Source organism: Vicia villosa, linkage group LG1, assembly GCF_029867415.1.
Source record: "Vicia villosa cultivar HV-30 ecotype Madison, WI linkage group LG1, Vvil1.0, whole genome shotgun sequence".
NCBI classification, from domain to species: domain Eukaryota; kingdom Viridiplantae; phylum Streptophyta; class Magnoliopsida; order Fabales; family Fabaceae; genus Vicia; species Vicia villosa.
Genome location: NC_081180.1, coordinates 11,682,295 through 11,703,050, shown reverse-complemented (window position 1 = coordinate 11,703,050; position 20,756 = coordinate 11,682,295). Strand labels below are relative to the sequence as shown.

General features: G+C 33.7%; 3 protein-coding genes across 7 annotated transcripts; 1 reads left to right on the top strand and 2 right to left on the bottom strand.

Moving 5' to 3' along the window:
- Positions 1–1,484: 1,484 nt before the first annotated feature.
- Positions 1,485–7,432, bottom strand: LOC131628587 (replication protein A 32 kDa subunit B). Its single transcript, XM_058899425.1, has 10 exons — positions 7,100–7,432; positions 6,700–6,810; positions 6,379–6,476; positions 6,236–6,277; positions 5,394–5,471; positions 5,131–5,209; positions 4,911–5,000; positions 4,765–4,835; positions 1,931–1,999; positions 1,485–1,849 (listed from the first exon to the last, which is right to left on the bottom strand). The coding sequence occupies exons 1-10, from the start codon at positions 7,199–7,201 to the stop codon at positions 1,768–1,770; spliced, it is 822 nt and encodes a 273-aa protein (XP_058755408.1). The 5' UTR covers positions 7,202–7,432; the 3' UTR covers positions 1,485–1,767.
- A 6,255-nt stretch (positions 7,433–13,687) lies between these two features.
- LOC131628577 (uncharacterized) lies at positions 13,688–14,398 on the top strand. The gene has a single exon (XM_058899413.1). The coding sequence runs from the start codon at positions 13,708–13,710 to the stop codon at positions 14,257–14,259; it is 552 nt and encodes a 183-aa protein (XP_058755396.1). The 5' UTR covers positions 13,688–13,707; the 3' UTR covers positions 14,260–14,398.
- A 167-nt stretch (positions 14,399–14,565) lies between these two features.
- Positions 14,566–20,272, bottom strand: LOC131628559 (uncharacterized). 5 transcript variants are annotated; one of them, XR_009291849.1, is made up of 18 exons: positions 20,118–20,272; positions 19,999–20,027; positions 19,766–19,877; positions 19,592–19,689; positions 19,406–19,502; positions 18,903–18,992; positions 18,726–18,788; positions 18,495–18,569; positions 18,339–18,404; positions 18,178–18,255; positions 17,174–17,284; positions 17,016–17,093; positions 16,793–16,912; positions 16,500–16,610; positions 16,304–16,347; positions 16,203–16,221; positions 15,268–15,344; positions 14,566–14,894 (listed from the first exon to the last, which is right to left on the bottom strand). XR_009291849.1 is itself a non-coding variant. In XM_058899392.1 (16 exons), exons 1-16 carry the CDS (start codon positions 20,148–20,150, stop codon positions 14,880–14,882), a joined length of 1,128 nt encoding a protein of 375 aa, XP_058755375.1. In that variant the 5' UTR covers positions 20,151–20,271; the 3' UTR covers positions 14,566–14,879. The 5 variants fall into 5 exon arrangements, 1 of the variants encoding a protein (XP_058755375.1); XR_009291848.1 differs by lacking the exon at positions 15,268–15,344; XR_009291850.1 differs by lacking the exon at positions 15,268–15,344 and having other exon boundaries at positions 16,500–16,607.
- Positions 20,273–20,756: the final 484 nt, after the last annotated feature.

The window sequence follows — 20,756 nt, the reverse complement described above, 5'->3', positions numbered from 1 at the left end:
GGTTAAAAATACTCTCCATCCAGTTTGTTGAGATTTCTTGATTTAGTAGCCATTAAGATATTACATCTTCTTAATCACATAGTTATGGTTTCTTATCATTCTTGGAAAAAGTATTCTAGTGAAATGGTATTATTCGCTTCTGCGGTTACCATGCTCTTGTAGGAGATACTTCCTCTGACCATAATTATAAGCAAAGATTCTCTTTTTAGGTTTATTGAGTAATGAATGTATCTGATCTACATAAAAGACGAGATACATTCATTATTCAATGAATTTAAAAAGAGAATATTTGCTTATAATTATGGTCGGAGGGAGTAAGTACTTAAATGGTAGCCACCACCTCTGTTTCTCCACGCTTTTCGTCGAGAGAGTCTTCGTCTTGTTTATCTTTCATTTTTTATTTTATTTCAGACCTTCAAGACTTCTTCCTATTATTGCATGTCAAGGTTTGTGATGGCAAACTCGATGCCAGACTCTAACAATGGGCAACTCATGTGCTTAAGCTTCAAGAATCTCCGAGAACAAATTAATAATGCTTATACTTTTACCTTAACTAATTTTCATCTTTCCTAAGTTATTCTACAAAACATATCATCCTAACTAAAAGTTTTTTTTTTATTTCATTTAATAATTTTAAAATTTTTATAGTGTAAAATAATTTTACACTGTCAACCAATCACGACCATGTTAAGTGTCAAGTCACACTGCGCACTACCTTTAACCTCTTATATTTATTACTTTTTAATTTTTAAAATTTTTATATTTACTTATGTCATACTATTAATGAAGAATAATTTTATAAAATAACTTGCAATTTTATTTTTGACACATTAATTAAATTCTTAATTTATAGAAAACTGTTAAAAATAAATATAATTTAGAAAGGAAAGAATAAATATAATTTAGAAAGGAAAGAGTAATTGCAATCAGAGCAGACCCAAGTGTCCCATGAGGTCCAACTGAACCCTCAATTTTATAAATTAATATTTATAATTTTATATATCTTGCACTCTTGGAAATTATTCTTATGCACCCTGTGCATTTAAGGAGCCAAGACCCCTAACATTTACCTATTCAGAACTCTATATTTAATATGCACAGCGCATAAGATAATCTATATTTGCTAAATATTCTAACATTATAATTTTTAAATGTATATAGTTAAAAAATAATAATACTAAATTGAAATAAGTTTGCACTTCTGAAGATCCTGACTTGGCCACTAGTTGGCATTCACAGTTTTCTAACATGAATCATAGGTGCATATAAACTTTATTATACTCAGATGCTCAAATTCGTCAAAATATATTGTTTGAAGAATTTTTCCGATAGTGTATTTTTACACTGTCAGAATTTATATAGTCTTGCATTTAGGAGATGGATTGAAAAACTATTTAACTATGTATCCGTGTGGAAATCCTTAGATTCAAATTTTAAGATCAACAAACCATTGCCATATGCCGATACTTTGGATCTAAATATAGTTTCCATAAATTCAAACAAGTCCTGCATAATCCATAAGCTCTTAAAGTTTTCGACAATATGTGAAAACCCCTTTACACAGTAGATGCATTCAATGTCATGCTATCTTTGTCACAAGCAGTGTCAAATACATTAGTCACAAACAAAAAAACAATGAGTTGTTCAGAATGTAGCAGATCTACTACTTTCCTTAACTCTGCGTATGTTGAATCACTGGTATGCATAAAAACTTGCACAGAGTGGAGCATACTACAGTAATATTGATGCCCCTCGACCACCAATATGTCAACCGTCGGCAATGGACTTATAGTGATTTTGTTCACCTTCATAAATGGTACCTTCATTCGCAAGATTTGTAATAGCCAACCTGCAAAACCAGATAAGGGGTCAAAAAAAATTGGACAACATAAGAAGTTAGAAGATTGAGAGAGAGGGAGAGAACAGAGACATGAGTTTGTCCATGGGAATTCCAAGGTGTTGTCTAATAACATCAAGAGGTGTTCCTCCCATCTTTGTCCTGAAACATCAGTAACAACATTTTAGATTATGAATAGTGGATAAAATGATTAAGCAATTGAAAAATTAAAACTAAATGCAGTATTCTACACATGCATCTCTTAAGAACAAACACAGATGAAAACTGAAAACTTAGTAATCTAGTGTGATGAATTTGTATGATTGTGCCATTAAGTTAAATTGCCAGAAAAGGTATACATAATGACTACTACACCAAATCTCTGTCCATTCACAAAACAAGATGAAGGCTATTTCTAGGAATAATTGGTGCATTTTGGAACCCAGTCTAGATGGTAATATGCAGGCCCGGCCCTGTGTCTGTGCAAACAGTGCCACAGCACAGGGCCTCCAAATCAGTAGGGCCCCCAAAATAAAAATACTATATGCTATATTGGTAATATAAGTTGGCATAGGTAATATAATAGGTAATATAAGTTGGCATGCTATGTAAAATACAAGTGATCAATCCAAAACTTATGCTGTTACATTTTTTAAATATTATAGATTTCTTACTTGAGTGTTATAGTTTTTAATATAAACTAGTATATTTTTTAATGCATATATTTATTACTTAATTTCAAAGCGATTGCCTTTCAAATTTTCTTGTTTTACAATCTTTTCAAATGAGGTACTATATACACTGTATTTGTTTCTATTATTACTTCTTTTCTTTTTTTCGATAAAAGTATATATTATTTCTAAAAATTCTATTGTTATATTTTATTTTCTCATAATATATTACAAAATTGGAAAATTTATTATTAATTATAATTAAATCATTACAATTAAATAAATTATTACATTTAAATTTTATTTGAGTCATTTAACTTGATCTAATTTAATATAATATTTATAGGAATTTGTAATTTTTCTCACAAATTTAACTTCTCTACTGTATCAGCTATGATAAAATTTCTATATATATATTTTTAAAGAGGAATATTAGTATATAATTTATATTTATATTTTATCTTTTAAGAGGCCTATTTAAAAAATTATAACAGGGCCTCTTAATTGTTTGGGCCGGCCCTGGTAATATGGACAGTCACTCCATTGCTTGGAGACACTTTTACTACACTGTTGTAGACCCATAAACTCAATAAACTGAAATTGCAGATAAGAAAAAACATATCCATGTACAAACCTCGCGATCAAACTACTAGATAACTCGTCAATCTAATTCTAGAGCAAACAACGCTTAGTGTTGCAATATTTAAGAAACACATGCATCAATACCCAATCAACTTACACTTGTATAATATATTAGCACTCTTGCATCATCATAACTATTTCCACATATGATTTTATTCAAAAATTCAGCCAAAGGTCCATCGAAGCAAAAGCCCAATTAGAGGGACCCAATCCAAAAACGTCATATCGCAGTGAACAAAGGAACAGGTGGAACCTAGATCAGAGAATCGGGCACATGATCCCCTTCAAACATCGAACACCATTGGACCTACTCAGACGACTCCCCGCATCTCATATCAGGTTAGATGGAGGCGGTTTTAACCGTCTGCCATATATAAGCTAAATCACGCGTCGTTTCAAGTATTATCTCACTCTTCACAAACACAACTACACAAGGTATATTTCACAAACTTTTTGTTATAATTTGTTAATTTAGACCCGCTTAAAAAAGAATGGATGTAAATTATCAAGTTCACGTTTGATTTCCTAACTTGCACTCACTAATTTTCTAGTTGGTTTTAATTAGCAAACTAGACCTTATAGTTTTGTTTGCAATTTTAAAGAGAAGCGCTTTGGATAAAAGAAGGGAGAAAAGGGAAATGTAAAATATAATATCCCCCATCTTGAATATAGGATTTGTTTTTCTTCATAATAAAATATCTCCAAAATAGCGGAACTAATAAATTATGAAGCACAGACACCCCGGACAAAACAACACCGACACGGAAACACTGGTAATAATTTGAAAAAATAAATAAATCCAAGGTAATCACAAGTGTCCGTGTAGGTGTCGATGTCAGACACTAACACGGACACGCCATATTTCCATAAATGTTAGTGCTACATAACTATTAAATTGCTTCAAAAAAGGATTTTGGAGAGTTTAGATAAATTCTTCAAATTCAATCTATATAGATACACTAATATATTACTAAAATTTTATTAATGTTAAATATTCATTTATCATTTTCAACAAAAACACCGTATCAAAAAATGTGAAAGATTTTTCTATTTTCCTTCTACTCCCCTCCCCCCAAAGCCTTCTCTTCCCCTCTCCCTCCAAATTTGCAAAGAGAGCCTAAAGTCATAACTTGATAATTTACACCCACTAAAGATGAGTGGGTATAAATTAGCAAAGCCATGTATTATATGTAGAACTTTTCAAGTTTGCATTATATCTAAATTCATTAAGATTGCTACAATAATCCACAAGGGAATAAATAATTTGATAGCTGCTATATAATAGGTGGGGGCTGTTATAGTGGTAGCCTTAATTTCAAAGGTAAAACGCATAGCATTGAGTACCAGCAAGAGCAAGCCACCTGGACATAGGACCCACTCTCTCAAATCCAAAAGTCTCCTCTTGTTCCTTCCTAGCATTTATATATAATGCGGTCTACCATATTGTCTAGATCCCAAGTCCAAGGTAATCCTAACTAACTTAACTTCCAGAAGAACTAACAGGCCTAACCCCAAAATTCAGGAAATAACATAGACTCTGAGAAATAACTGACTTAGTTATATGTTTTAGGAGCTAATCAAATAAAACAAAACAAAACTACATTAAAAAAATACCTGTTTGTGGGATGATGCAAGATTTCTAACACCAAATCTTCAACAGTCTTCTGACCATTATTAGCAGAAAACTGCAGAGAAAAAGTACTAAAACAGTGAGGATACGGTAAAAATGAAGAAAAAACTAAAAGCCATGGTCCACTTACTTGATTTGCCAATACGGCTTGAGATTGATGACCTCTTGTGGGAGTGATTTGTGTGGAATTAGGAACATGTTGCTGATTGGAGTTGCTAGCCTGGATATGTTGTCATGTGAAATATTAGAATGCACTCACATATGGTAGACTTGTCAACATCCATAATCTTATATGTACATCATATCATGTCAAAATCAAATATAGAACTAGGCAACTTCATAACTTATACCCGTAACTTCGAATTATATAGATGAACATATATGCAATCAATGAAATGGTGGGTAATCTCGTTGAAGTCAGTCACAGGTCTGAAAATGACACAGATTAAGGAAGTGAAATTTTTATCTGTTAGCAAAATAACCTGTCACTTGCATACAGATAGGATAACTAACATCTAGTAATAGGTTAACAACAGATCTATCAAAAAAATTTAGAATATTGAACTGCTAAAATAAAATGTAAAAGTAAAATATGAAATATGTATCGTCATACCTAAAAGAGAAAACATTTAAGTTTTTTTTACCCTGAAAGCCTTTCAAGTGTCCATAAACCCGCACATACATTCCATTTCTACCAATGAAAACAGAATTTCAGTTCATGTTATATGAATATAAATTGTATGACAAATGAAGCTGCAGAAGGGGCAATAACAATTTTACAGATCATCTCAATGCTGACCAAAAGAAAGATAAAAACCAAAAGAAAGCTAACCATATCTCGTATTCCTCTTTCATTTTTCTCTTATAAAAGAAAGGTCATGTTTCAGCATTTATTTAACATGCAATTTAAAACATTCCATTTTCTTGATCAATTAACCTATTAAAACTTACTAGCTATTAAGCACGGCCACGGACACCTCTAGAAATAGGTGTGTCGCAATGTCTGACACACGTATAACACTCATACAACACGAGCCAGACAATTTAGACAAGTGTTTAAAAAATGATACATTTTTAAAGACAAATCTCACACATCTAAAAGGGTTAAACATGTATTAAAGCATTGTTATCAATGAAAAATTAAAAACAATCATTTGGATTAAGATATTTTTAAACTCTTTCAATAACAGATGGATAAATGAGGTTCAAATGCTAACATATATGTAGCGGTGTCGGTGTCTTATATTTGACATTATTGGTGTCAGAGTGTCTGTGTCAGAGTCAATGCTTCATAGCTTACTAGTGATAAGAAGAAGCTAATGAGAAACAACGAAAAAGTAACATAAGTAACACTTCTTGTTAGTCTTCTCTATACTTATAGAGGAAGGTATAAAACCTGATTAGTTAACCAAGTATAGTACTAAATGGCAATCAATACAAAATAAGGCACCATACAAGATACTCTCCACTTGAATTGAATCTGCAGGTTCTTGAAGCCTGCAAATAAACAAAAACTCATCATTCACAAAGGAAAATGTAAAAAGATAAAAATCAAACTAGATATTGACAAGTTGCACAAAGTTAACAACAATATTCACCATTTAGTGCACTCAATCATTCCAGTACCATCATCAAGTACAAATTTAACATCAGTGATCTGTCCAGCTTTGTTACACACCCTTCCAAGAAGAGAAATCTGAACACAAAATGGTGAGAAAACTATGAATCAGAGACACCACAAAATACAACACTAACACGGCGACACCAACAATAGTTTGGAAAAAATGAATAAATAAACATAATCACAAATGTAGGTACACATTTTTTCAGAGGTGTCGGTGCTAGATAGTGAGAAAAAGAAAGGCCAGAAATTATAGTTCATGATAACGAATTCACAAGAGAATATTCAAGGAACGCACTGTGCCAACGTCAACTCCATCAATAGTCAGATTGGTTTTATCATCACTTGCTTGATAAGCATCGTTGATCTGCTTGATCGTCAGAGGAAGCAAGGCCTGAGCATCACGATTCTGTAAAAGAAGAGAAAAATGTATAAATAAAATAATAAACCTAATGTATCTTGTAAGTTCTCAAATCAGAGGAAAAGCAATTACACGAGAAAAAGCAAGTCAAAACCCTAAACCCTAACAACTAGTTGATATTGCGGTTATGCAATTACACAAGAAAAAGCAATTACATAAGAAAAGCAGGTCAAAACCCTAAACCCTAGCGATTAATTGCGGTTATGCGATTTTAGGGTTTATTATGAATGCTGGTAAGATTATTAAGAAGAAAATGGAGAGTGAGAGAGTTAAGAACCTTGGAGGGAGTGAAGGGAGAGTCGCCGCTCGTGGTGGCCTGAGAAACCGTGAAACCGCCGCCGGAGAAGGCAGCGTTACCGTCGAACTGACTCGCATTCATGGTGATGCTTCTTCGGAATTTGAAATGCAGTGATTGAAGAAAATTTTGAAATTTCACAATTCAGTGTGAGTGTTATATACAGAGAGAATATCAAAATAATTGGTTTCCCGCCATTTTTCTTGCCCTTTTTGTGCTTCTATGTATTCCGCTTTATTTCTTCACCGGAAGAAGGGGAAAAATAAAGGTTAACTTTTCAAGAAAAAAAACTCTTCCAACATTTTTTTTCTAAATCAATTTAAATATAACAAAAAACGAATAAGGGGGTTGGCGAGTTGCCCTCAAAAACCAAACAACCACGATAAAAAGAATTCAACTCAAATTACTCTGTCTAGAAAGCAGAGCATATGCTTGTACAATTTGGGTTTAATCCATAATCGATATACAATCATGTTTATAATTTTTCTGACCTATATTTGTATTAACAAAGGACCCGTGCGTTTACACGGATCGCGTAAAGTCGAAATAAATATTAAATAAATATTATATAGATATAGTTAAAAAATTTATTTAAAAATATATATAAATTAAGATAAAAGAGATTTTAATGATGATTGTCACATAAATATTAATTTAATTTATTAAATTTTAGTAATTGTTAGGATATTCATAAAAATTATATTGAAAAATATATGAGTATTTGGTCTAGTACACTTCACACGCACACATAAAATCGATTATCTACTAGTGTGTTCGCTTGTATATAAAAGATATATAAATTAAGAAGTGTCGACACGTCGAAAATATATATTTTCGTACCGATCGCATATTCTCGTTATAAATAGTATATAAATATAATTAGTAATTTATAAAATGTATATAAAATATAAAATGAATAACAAATTTGTCAAATTGTAATAGTTGTCAGGATATACATAGAAACATAGAAATTATGTTGAAAAAATATGAGTATATGATGTAGCACACTTCACACATACATATATATAATCGATTATCTACCCGTGCATTTGCATGGTCGCGCAATATTGTTATAAATAGTAAATAAATCTGGTATAGCAATGGTTAAGAAATATATATAAAAAATATACAAATTAAGTTGTGTCGACCCGTCGGAAATGTATATCTTATTAGAAAAATAAATGAAATAATTAAGTAGTCATTCACCCATGCGTTTACACCGGTCGCACAATATCGTTATAAAATATAAATAGTAGAGATTATGTATAAATTTGTTTATCTTTCACCCATACTTATGCAACTTAATCCTTCAGTCTTGTCCCCACTCTTCTTTTTGATCTACTAACGTTGTATAATGGATTCTCTCTCTCTCTAAATTTTATGATTTAATTATTTATCAATTGAACGCTATTTTCCAGTTAAGACATGTCTCTTAGTTTACCATTTACTTTCGAACAACATAATTCAGGTCTGCAGGTGCCATTTAAAGTAGTTCATATTTAGGAATGATAGTGAGGCAACTTGCCTTCATTTGTATGATTTTACTAATGCAGACATCTAAAGACTTGTTAACTTTTCCTTGAATTTTGGTTAAGTCTATAATGTTAACTTTAATTTATTATTTAAATAATCTATAAATAACTGTTTGCGGAAAATTGTTTCCAAGTGCCCCTAATCATGAATTGAGTTAAGAGGTAAAATGGTAGACCAAGTGAACACATCTTTACTCGGTGAATCGGAAAAATATTTCCTTTTTAGGTATTTTTCATTGGCTAAGTTATCACGTTCACTTTGATACCCACTCACGTGCTCTACCATAGATTTTCATGCTTCATAAGAAAATTTAGTGAACTTATAGATTTTAATTCCTCGAGGAATCTCACTTTGGAAGACAAGCTTGAGGAAGATATAAACAAAATATAGTATATTCGCATACTCCACGTCGACCCATTTCTCTTTAATACCTTTTTAAATACATTTTCTATCTATTGTCCCCCAACATTATTCTTAATACATTTTTTGAGGCCGATAATAATTTTTTGAGGTCATGGAAGGTTATTCATGTTTTATCCATGAATTTCATAAATAAATATTCTATTTAATCAAATTTTAACAATGATAAGGATTTATGAGGTTTTATTTAAGTACAGTTTAACTTTGAAAATTTTGAGATCCTATGCGGTAGTCCGCCTTACACCCATATAGGGTGAAAACCCCAAAATACCTTTCGGAGATGCATCTCCGAAGGCACCAATTTAATTTTTCTCAGATTTCGGAGATGCATCTCTTAAATCATCCCATTTTGATTTTTTTTTTATAAATATTTTAGAAATGCATATCTGAAAACACTTGGGGACCAGTCTCGGATATTCATATATGAATTATGCTCTGACTGTTTCTTTTTTCTTTTCAAAATAATGATAAATCCCATATTTTACATTATTCGACAAAATTGCAAAACAGAATCAGATAACACGTAAACTAGAATAAATACGGCTATATTAATCAATGGTAGTTGTTTAGCTAAGTCAAAAATGTAAAAATATTATAACCCAACAAAATGTCATGAATAAAAAATAAATAAGCAACTACTACTGAGTATGCCTAATCCTAACTCCTTGGGACCTCCTCTGCCTCTTATGCATCGTCGCACCGACCGCGTCACTGACCATCCTCTGCACAATGGCAACTGCCTCTGGACCACCATGCTCAATGATACCTCTGTCCAATGCATCCTGCCCAATCATCTGTATCTGTTGGCATATCGGTAGGAGATCAGAGGAATGGTCATCCTCTGCCTGTCGGTTCTCCAAGATCTCCTCATGTGCTGACCTAGGTGGATCTCCAGGAGCATCGGGTGTCATCAAAGGATGTGACACTCGATAAAATCATGTCACATAGCCATCTACCCAATGCCAGCTCTAGGTGGCCACCATACGCCGATACTCATCAGGCACCAAGTGATGCGCCCAATCCTCAAAGATTGTAGTAAGCTCTATGCGGATAATGGTGTCGGGAGCAACCTGAAATGGAGATCTCAGTATCATCTGCACACGCCTAAACTGTTGCATGCACCACTCGGGGAGATATCTGACCATGGTGTTGGACTCACATGTCAACCATCCGAAATATAATGTGATGCGGTCGAAGGGGACAACATCACTATAACCACTAAAGGGCGTCCACTGGATTTCATCGTGAATAGTACACTCAAGGTATACATGATATGGGCCCACCTTCTGATTCCCCCTTTAGAGGACGTATCGTGCGGGCATGGGCATGGCGTTAGTGTACAAAGGATCAGGGTGGTAGCCGTGGATGCGGTGAAAGTATGAGATAATCCAGCTCTAAAACACAAATACGATAATATGTTAGTACACATTAAGAAATAACATATTAAATGTGATATAATCCACTCGATGGCCTCAACTCGCTGTATGCGAGAATGGTCCAGCAGCCTCCCTCTGATCGGCAGGTGGAGCAGACAGGCGACATCGTAGACGGTGTTCGTTAACTCCCCAACAGGAAAGTGGAAAGATAATGTCTCCTTGTGCCACCTTTCGGAAAATGCCCCCTGCATGTCGTGGCTAATGGTGCTATATTCGGTCATGTATAATTCGCCAAGACCGGAGGCAACTACAACAATGTTAAATCACTAAGCCTTTGGAATAAACAGATCAAATATTTTTCGCGAATGATTCATAGATTTTATGGGTGGCCTTTCCTATCACAACAAAAAAACACAAATGTTAGTTAATGTTTTCAACTATTTGTAATTAAAACGGATAAATTAGAAAGTGTAATAAAAAAACTACCTCTCCCTCCCAAACACATCGAGCGACGTGCTCATGGTAGTATATTAACAGAGATGTGTCCGAAGGCCCTTCCGGGTAGCCCTCGTCCTCATCATCATGTGCCTCCACCACGGGTAACCCTCCTCCTCATGTGCCTCCACCTCCTCCTGATGTTCCTCCACCACATCCTCCTCGACCTCACAGAAGAAAGATGTCTGAGCCAGCCTACTCATCGATCCAGATGAGGAACCTGCAGGCGCATTATCCATTTGGACGGATACTTGTACTCGACCCCGTCCCCGTCCCCGTCCCCGTGTCGCTGCTAGCTTTGCAGCGCGCTCTCGTCGAGCCGATGTCGTCTGGGTCTCCCTACCCTGTTTAAGTCATGCCTGATTTCCTAACATTTTCCTAAAAAAATTAAAATCGGTAAGACTTTGAAACAATTTAGAAAAAAAAATCAGTTCAGACTTCATTTCGGAAGTGCATTTCTGAAGTTGGTCAGAGGTGATTTCGAAAATGCACTTCCGAAAACCCCAGTGATTCTCCATTTTTGCAGTCACTCATTTCTTGCCTTAACCCATTCAAAATCCAATTTTTATCAACTAAACACAACCATTGACCCACAATAACTTCAACCTACAACATTTTGCTAATTTCCAACAGCCCTAATAAGATTATTAATGCTAGAGTTCAAAGTTTGGAAACTTACAAATTTTATGAAGCTTTGAGTTGCCTTTGAATGAGCCTTTGAATCCTTTGATGTTATAGAGCAAGTGTAGTTTGTGTAGAAGTTGGACGAAATGGGTGTAGTGTGGAAAATTTTATGTTTTTGGTAGAATGAAAAGTGGGGGTGGCTGTTTTGAGTTAACAGAAAAACGCAGTATATTTCGGAGATGAATCTCTGAAATGGTGATTTCGGATATGCATATCCGAAAACACTTTTTTTATTAAAAAAATTGATTTCGGAGATGCATATCAAAATCACGCTTTTTAATATCTTCGGAGATGCATCTCCAAATTATAGGGACATTTATGAAATTTTGCTACGAGTTAATAAGAAGCTGGAAGTCTATAAAAAAATTGTCTTATTGTTAGTCATTTTACCTTTACACAAGCAAATACAAATGCTAAGATTCAAATATTTGAATTTCAAATATAACAGAGGCTCATAAAATGTTAATTGGTAAAGACAAATTTTCCATCAATATTTCTACAAGTAATTATAAAGGATGTTGTAATTATATTAGAAACTAGTATAAATGAAAATAAATTTTGTTTTGTTTTTACAAAATAAAAACAGATTTTATTTTGCATTAATAATTATCAATTTATCTTTTGATTAAATTTAATTTTATAAATTTTAAATACTCTAATCTGACTAAATCACCAAAATAAAATAAACAAGAGTAGAAAGTGATTTAAAATAAAGTGATAAGTTAGTGTCGGTCAATTGAATCATACTCATAAGTAATATAGTAGTACTAATCAAAATTGCACGATATAGTTAAAAATTCACTATTGTCCAAAGTCCACTCCGTTCTTGTAATAAAGAAATTGAAGTAATAACTTGTAGCAATCGCATTCATTCGAAGTCAATGAACCAAACACTTGTTAGTTAATAATTTCCAAAGTAATGGATTTTGCTTTCTTATCAATCGAGAAGGTTATCAAGTTTCGAAGGGAAAGTTGTAGCTAATAATCCATTTATGAAAAACATAGTCGATGGGTTTTGGGAATGAGACTAAGTTACAACTTAGTGAAAAAACACCACCGAATTTGGCTAACATCGTAGTTAGGTATGAAAAATATATAGGGACGAAAAGGTCAATGAAAATCTCAGCTTCGTCACTCATATATGATTCAAAAATAATGTATAGCAATCTACATGTGTGAGAAGCTATCTAAAATGGAGGCCAAGTCTTTAGAGTGTGTTTGGATGAGGTAATTGGAAATTTTAAAGGAATTTAAAATTCAAAGCAATTCAAATGATTCAATTGAAATCCATTCATTTTAAATTATTTTGTTTGGATAGAGTATTAAGGTAATTCATTGTTAGATTTTTGGGGTCTTTTTTTATAAAATATACATTTTTTGGACCAAATAAAAAAATTGGAAAGTAGGGACTAAATTGTAATTTTTAAAAATTTGAAGGACCAAATTGTAAAATTTAAAAATTAAGGACTAATTTGCAATTTTTTTAAAAAAATTAGGGTCAATTTTGAAATTTTGAAAAATATGAGGACCAATTTGTAAAATTTGAAGAAATAATAGTAACAAATATATTTTTTGGAATATGAAGGAATTTCAAATTCTTTGGTTTTTGGTGTCATTTCAAAATGATTAAATTTAACTTAAATAAAATACTCCATAAATTTCCATCATTTTAACAATTCTTTATTTTTGTATCCAAACAATAAATTTTGTAAAAATCATTTTGAATTCCCTCAAAACATTACATTACCCCATTAAAATGCTTCATCCAAACACACTCTTAGGGTTTAGCAACAGAGGCCGGCAAACATACAATATAAAAGGTTTATCATGCCAAAGACTTAGAAACTAAGATACATTTTCACTTTGCTTACAATTTGTTTCCTTCTCAATACAAAAAGACTTCAAGTCACTCAAACTACAAGCAATAACATTACTAATCATGATGAATAGTCACCCAACAAGATACATAGTTTTTAAATAATGATAATAACTGATGGTCAAACGGTTGAATGGACGGAATCCTATATAAACATATGCAACTTATTTTTCTCTTCCATAATTTTGGTACTAGGAAAAGGTGAAATGGGTTTATTTGAGATTGAAAGCAATAAGATTCTATCAAGGAAATCCTCTGTGGGATGTTCCTCTCGTATATCATATTATAGAAGTGGAGAAGGTGTTCCATTCAAATGGGAAATGCAACCAGGGATAGCAAAAGAATCATCACCGGCAAAAGAGCTTCTGCCACTCACTCCACCGCCAAAATTTCATAGTTCGGGGCTAGCAAAACCATGCATTTTGGACAGCAAGAAATCACCTTCAACTATGTCAAAGCTGAAATTGTGGAAGAAAAGGGTTATCAAAATCAAAAGCAGGAAGCCACAAGAAGATTGTTTTCATCAAGATTTTGATGCACTATCATGGTTGGATTGTAGCTCTGATTCTGAATCTATGGCATCGCCTCGTGGTTCGAGCTTTTCTTCTTCCTCCTCGTCAATGTCAACGATGAAGAGTACTCATTCTTCATTGAACTCCGTGTACTCATGCTCGGAGCGTACTGTCAAGCCAGTGTTTGGAGGATGTTTCCCAATGAACATGAGCAGAGTTCTTGTTTCAATTACAAGGCGTAATTGAAAATAATGATAGTATTATTTATGCTTATACCTTTACTTTAGAAAAATAAAGGAAATATACAACTCACACCCATCTTCATTCATTATTTTTTTCCAAATATGTGGAAAATTTATCACCTATATTATTCATAACTGGTCTAATCAGTGCTTCTTTTGCATCTGAATGCACTTTAATACTGATAGTTCAACCCATGTGAATTTGTGTTATTGTAATTAGTGTACACTGATTAATTGTTTGGTTTGCATGTTTATGAACTAACATACATAGGATAGAAAGTGCAGATGCTGCATTGAAAAATTGTAAAACTATACTGAATCATACTTTATAATTACTAACTCATAAAGTCTTCCTAGCTACAAATCTTAAATGCTATGAAAGTTTAAGTGATCCTCCGGACATATATAACTAGTTTCTTCCAGAAGCAGTTTCAAAGCTACAATATCAATAATTACAATATCATACTAATAACAATAATATCATAGTAATAACAATGACATTCGACGGTTAGAGGGCCTGTTGTTACATCATCAACTAAGGGGGTAATGCAGAATGGACAAGCAAGATTAGTTACATGGAGCCAATGTAAGTAATCATGACAAGCATGAAACCTGGGCATAATGTTAGTTGCATACTCCCTGTAAATCAGAAAAGAACAATATCACAATTGCAGACAAACCATTATGTGACCAACTGATAAGAAATTAATAGTTTTGCCAAATTAGATATTACAGACTTCCATTTACCAGAATGATCGCACAATCATTCGTGAGGAAGATTTTAACTTTATGATCAAATCTCATACAGTGTTGTTATATTGGGACCATGGTGCCACCATGGCATAATGGCATGTCCGCCATGGCGGTGCCATAAGCCGCAATGACATGTTCGTATGACAGATTTTTGGGCTTTCACCACCAACGACACTGATCTCATAATCATACTTCAATGAACGTTCTGAGGTGAACGAGATGAAAGTATTGTAAAAACAAAAGAATCAGCAACAAAGACCTCAAAAAAGGTTGATGCTAAATGCCATCTTCACCACCACCATTTCTACACCATATGCTCCCAGTCTAGCACTACCCCTATCAACATGACACAGACCATGTTAACATTAATAGCTTATCCCTTCTGCTGCCAGCAGAGGAACAAGTGTGATTAAATCTCATTTCTGTTGTTCTTTAAAGCCCTAATTTCTAGTACACGCTAGGCCCTAATTTCTAGTACACGCTAGTTTATCTTCAAAACTGGGTGTCTGAGACTGAGAAGATACAAAAAAGAGCTGGTTACTCAAAATCACAAAACATTAAAAGTTTGTCACACATCTTTTCCTACCGCAACACTATTAAATTGTATCAACTGATAAATTAGTGACACATAATCTTCTTTTGAAAGTTGCACTCTTACAAACAAAACTGGTTACTCCCATAACCTCAATAAACATACAACAACCAACAACCAACAACCAAACCTTATCCCACTAAGTGGGGTCGGCTACATGGATCAACTTTCGCCATAAAGTTCAATCCAGGAGTAAAAAATTTAAGAAAACAGAAGACATAATCTACCTCAACAAACTGGTTACTCCTATAACCTCAAGCATCTAGAAGACATAATCTATTAGATGCTTTTTCTGAACTGAAAACAAGAAGGAAAAAAAATACCAGACTAAGAAATTTAAGAAACCCAGACTCCTAGATATAGCCATGCAACAATTTTGTTTGAGGCCCTAATCATTAGACAATAAAACACATCTCACTTAAATTATACCTCCAAAGATGCATTTCCAAATACCAGTACTCCACCAACCACCAAAAATACACTATAAAAAAACCTTAGGACTCTAAGGCTGTATAAAATTAGGTTGATAGGTTGATTATAAATTGACATAACCGAGTACAAACCCAAAACTTGAAACAGGCAACATAAACATAAATACGTACCTCAGCCGGTGCCGATTCCCTATAAAATTCAAAAAGTAAATCAATTTACTGCAGCTATACATATTAGACAGTTCTTAATAAATAGAGAACACCAAGTATACCTTGGTCTGTCAGACTTTGCAAGATGTTTAGCCATTATAGATTCCTGCAACACAACATATTATCACATTACTCTCGTAAATTTAAAATGAAGTTAACACGGTCCAGCACTAAGCAAACTACTGCCAGAAAATTCAATGGCAAAAAAAGAAAAAGCCCATGGATTTGTTGAAAGGGAGCCGTTTGGAAAATAGATACATGTTTAGGACTGGACCCGCCAAAAGATATGGAGTTGCATGTTGTAGGCATATATCAATCCTCAATGAAACACCAATTCTTGCTTCCTTTAAAAGTAGTTTTATTTTTCTGCTGTCATCATAAAGAACAATTTTGTATTGGCCAAACACCATAATACATAAAAAAAAAAAAAAAAGAAGGGCTTTTCGAAATAAAAAACATCAGCTTCTGTTATTTTGCATCATAGTAAAACAGGTGTCAAAATGTCTTTGGACCTAACTAGTGATTGCAATTGTGAGAGCATAAAACATTACCTGCTCTTGTATGATGCTCCTTGCTTCAACAAGTTGAGCTTCAAGCTCAAGTTCCCTCTCGGTAGCTTCCGAAGTGACGTCTGCCTCTTTCTGAGCATCTTGCAATTGAACCATGCGCTCCTTCATATTTGAAATTTCAAGCCATTAACAACCAAAACACAAACAATCCATATATGCAAATACTTAACATGGAAACCAAAAAGTGATACTAATAAGTAATAACCTTTATAGAAGCCATCTTGGTTCTAAGACTCTCTTCAATTTGATCTCTGGCCATGTGAAAAGGAAGATCAAATACGTCCTGCAATTATCAAACATATAAATTTCATAGAGCAGTTTGACAGTACGCACAATGTACAAAAGATAAGTAAGTTTCCACACCGTTCTCCCAACCAGCGGAGATTGCGAAGGATTACTTTCAGCTCTTTCATTTGGAGTGGGAGATTGATTTGGTAGTCCATTAGGAGCATTTAAGAAATCACGCATATCCACCTGTAATCAGTATTCATTACACTCACAAATCTAATAACCTAGGTCAAACCCTCTGCTTTAGAGGGATGGTCATCATAGAACAATGACCATTAGAAGGAAGTGAGAGCCTAATCAAAATATAAAACTGACAAAGATGGATGAAAAACAAAAGAAGAAATATACTGAAAGCTACAAGACCAAATTTTTTACAGAATTAATATTCTCCTTTTTACCCGTCCAAATTAGTTACTACCATCCTCCATCCATTTGTACTTTGCACCACTAAAACAATTAGTTCCCTGAATACATCAAAACAATTAACGTGTTGTTTTCGTGTCTAACAATCAATCAGCAACAACCACCAAACCTAAACAGTGCCATAGTATCCTATAATAAGGCATGTCTAAAGGTTGACATTTAATTCCACATTTATAATGGTTTGGTCTGCAGATATCCTTAATCTCCTACCTCTACTATTAGACTGACCTTCATTTGGTCTACCAACCTTACGGATGCTTTAACAGTTTTCTCCTCTTGTGCCCAAACTACCTACAACGAGACTACCATTTTCTTTACAATAGGTGTCACTCCATGTTTCTCTTTAATGATTTCAATTCTAAAATCAGTCCCAAGGCACAAATTCATAAAGATGAAAAAGGTAATATATGAAATTGCCAAACTAATTGATGTGTGTGTGCACGCTTGCACGCATACACAAAAACTCTTAAAGAATGAACACATTAAGAAAGCAAAATACATTGAACGAGTGTTAAGAAATGAAAAGTTGCTGGATGATCCAAAATCATATCAAGGAGAATGACTGAAACATGGCAAGAGAACAAACAGGCAGCGTTTGTACATGTCTACAAGTAGAATTTTCATCAAATAATAACAATTACAAATCAGGAACTCACCTGCATTGATCTCAATAATGCTCTTAAATCAGCATTTTCCGCTATCAGTTCTTGATTTTTCACCTCATAAGCATCCACCTTCCATTATTATAAATAAACTATGAATGGTGGAGAATGTCGAGGATTTAAAGTTTATAATGATAGGGTGAAAGCTAGCATACAATCTTTTTATAAAAATCATTGTCTGTTTTCTTCCCATTCCAAGTCCCACGTGGCCTCCCTTCTTTCTGTATACACACATCACAAGTACCAAATTATCACAAATCTGCGATCTAACAAGTTAGGAGCAACATTCAAATTATATTGATGATTGATACCTGAAGCAAATTCATTATCTCCATGCCCGACCTAGATTCTTTCTTCTTCTCCATCAATACTTGGTTTAGTCTCTCCTGCAAGTATAATGCCAGCCCTTCATACTTCGAAAATCCAAATCTAATAATTTGAGGAATCATGAAATAATTCAATGGTAAAATCCCTACCATATAGATGCACAAGTTGCCAAAATACCATTCTCATTTGTACAATAAAAGTCAAAGGATATCTACCTGCAATTTTATGTATTCCTTTTCCTTCTTCTTCATCTCATGTACTTGTTGAGTCCTTACTTGCTTTGGCACCGACCACATAGTCAAATTAATAAACAGTCAGAGCTTATCCATTTTGAATTACAGGTATATGAACAATACACAAAAAATAAAATCATAGTAAAGACAGCCTCTAACCTGATTACCAATAACCATCCTCTGAAATTCATCCCTCTCCTGTTGCAGCTTGTCAATTGTGGCCTTAAGAGCTGCAGTGTTTTTAGCTTCCTAACAAGAACAAATAACTTAGGAATACTCCCACCATTAAATAACAAAAACAAACATAACTAGTACTCCCTCCGTTTCAAAATGAATGTCGTTTAAAATTGTTGCACACATATCAAGAAATGTAATAATATTGTCATGAGACATAACACTTTTACTATATTTAACTTATTAATGTGTTGGAAGTAGTGTACAAAATAATAATTAAGGGATACAATTGGAAAGTGGGTGACACTGATTTTGAAACAAATTTTACAATCATTTCTACATTGAAAAGTGAGTGACAGTCATTTTGAAACAGATGAGTAGTATTATTTTGTAAATAAGGAAACCATCAATGCTCATATCATAGATACACTTTCAACCATTCAATGCTTGACATTTACCAAAATTATATTTCAAAATCACCTCCTCACCTTCCTAGTTAACGTCGCTATCTCTCTGTCTTTAGTTTGTATTTGCCCTTCAAGCCTCTCAACTTTGGCCTCAAATCTCGATATATCAGATAACAATCTACGACATCAAAATCAAAACACTTACATTTAAACAAATCAACCTCACAAACACAAATATCAACCTAATGTCAGTTACCAAACAATTACCGTTGTCTTTGTTCATTCGCCGACTCTCTAAACTCAACATCACGCTGTCTCTGCTGAAGCAAAAAGTATATACAGTTGCAAGTCCTCGCTATCGAAACCTAAACACCACATAATCAAAATTTTCAAAAACAACGCCATTTTCACAACAATTTCATTTCGAAGATCAATTCTTACAGGATCGTTTGCGAATAGATCGAGCGAAGCAGGAAAACCAAATGTGACGAGCGATTGGTTCAAATACTTGGCGCAGTGTTCCAAATTCCCTACATCGGCGAATGCGTTTTCTCTGAAAACGAAAACAACAATGCCGTTCCAGAGCGAAAACGAAAACGAAAACCCTAAGAGAGAGAAAAATGGAGAAACTGAAACTAACGAAAAGAGACAGTTAGGGTTTGAGTTTAACTAACCCGGTGGTGAAAGAAGAATGAGAAGATTGCTACAAAAAAATGAGACAGTTAGGGAAATAAATTAAATAATTAAATTGAAGAAGCAAAAAAGTTAGGAAGATTAATTGAGATTTTTTTACCCTAAGATCTAAGTCTCCTTCAGTTGAATGCATTGTTGTTTTTGATAAAGAGCTTCTTCTTCTTCTTCTTTGTTTTAGATCTAATAACTATTTATGTCTTTGATTCTAAGCGGTGTCTGAATTTGAATGATGAAATTGAATTAAATCTGTTTTTTTTTTTGTTGGGTTTTTTTGGGCGGGTGGGTAATGATAGTGTCTTCGGGTTTGGATTTTGGTTTTGTGTTGCCAATTGGGATATGACAAGTGGATTTGGTGTAATGATTTGCCATGTGGAAGTTTGTAAGTGTAGGATGAGAATTGTGGGGGTTGTGTTTTGGTTGGGATTTATGGCGCCATGATGGTCGGTCCCATGCGCTTATATGCGTGACAAGGAAACTTCTTTAGACTCGCTTTTTTTAGAGTAATTCGAAACTTTGTTTTGGGCTTTGATTTAGTGGTAGGGTCGGAGAATTTAACTTGCACCCCAAAATAAAAGACAATTTTTTTTTTACCCCCAACTTTCTTGAAAATCAGCGACGAAATTTTAAAAATGCTTCTATATTTTGGAAGTGCATCTCCGAAGTTATCTTATGAAAAAAAAATATGGTTTCGGATGTGCACTTTCGAAAACACCTTATTTTTCTGGAAAAAAAATGATTT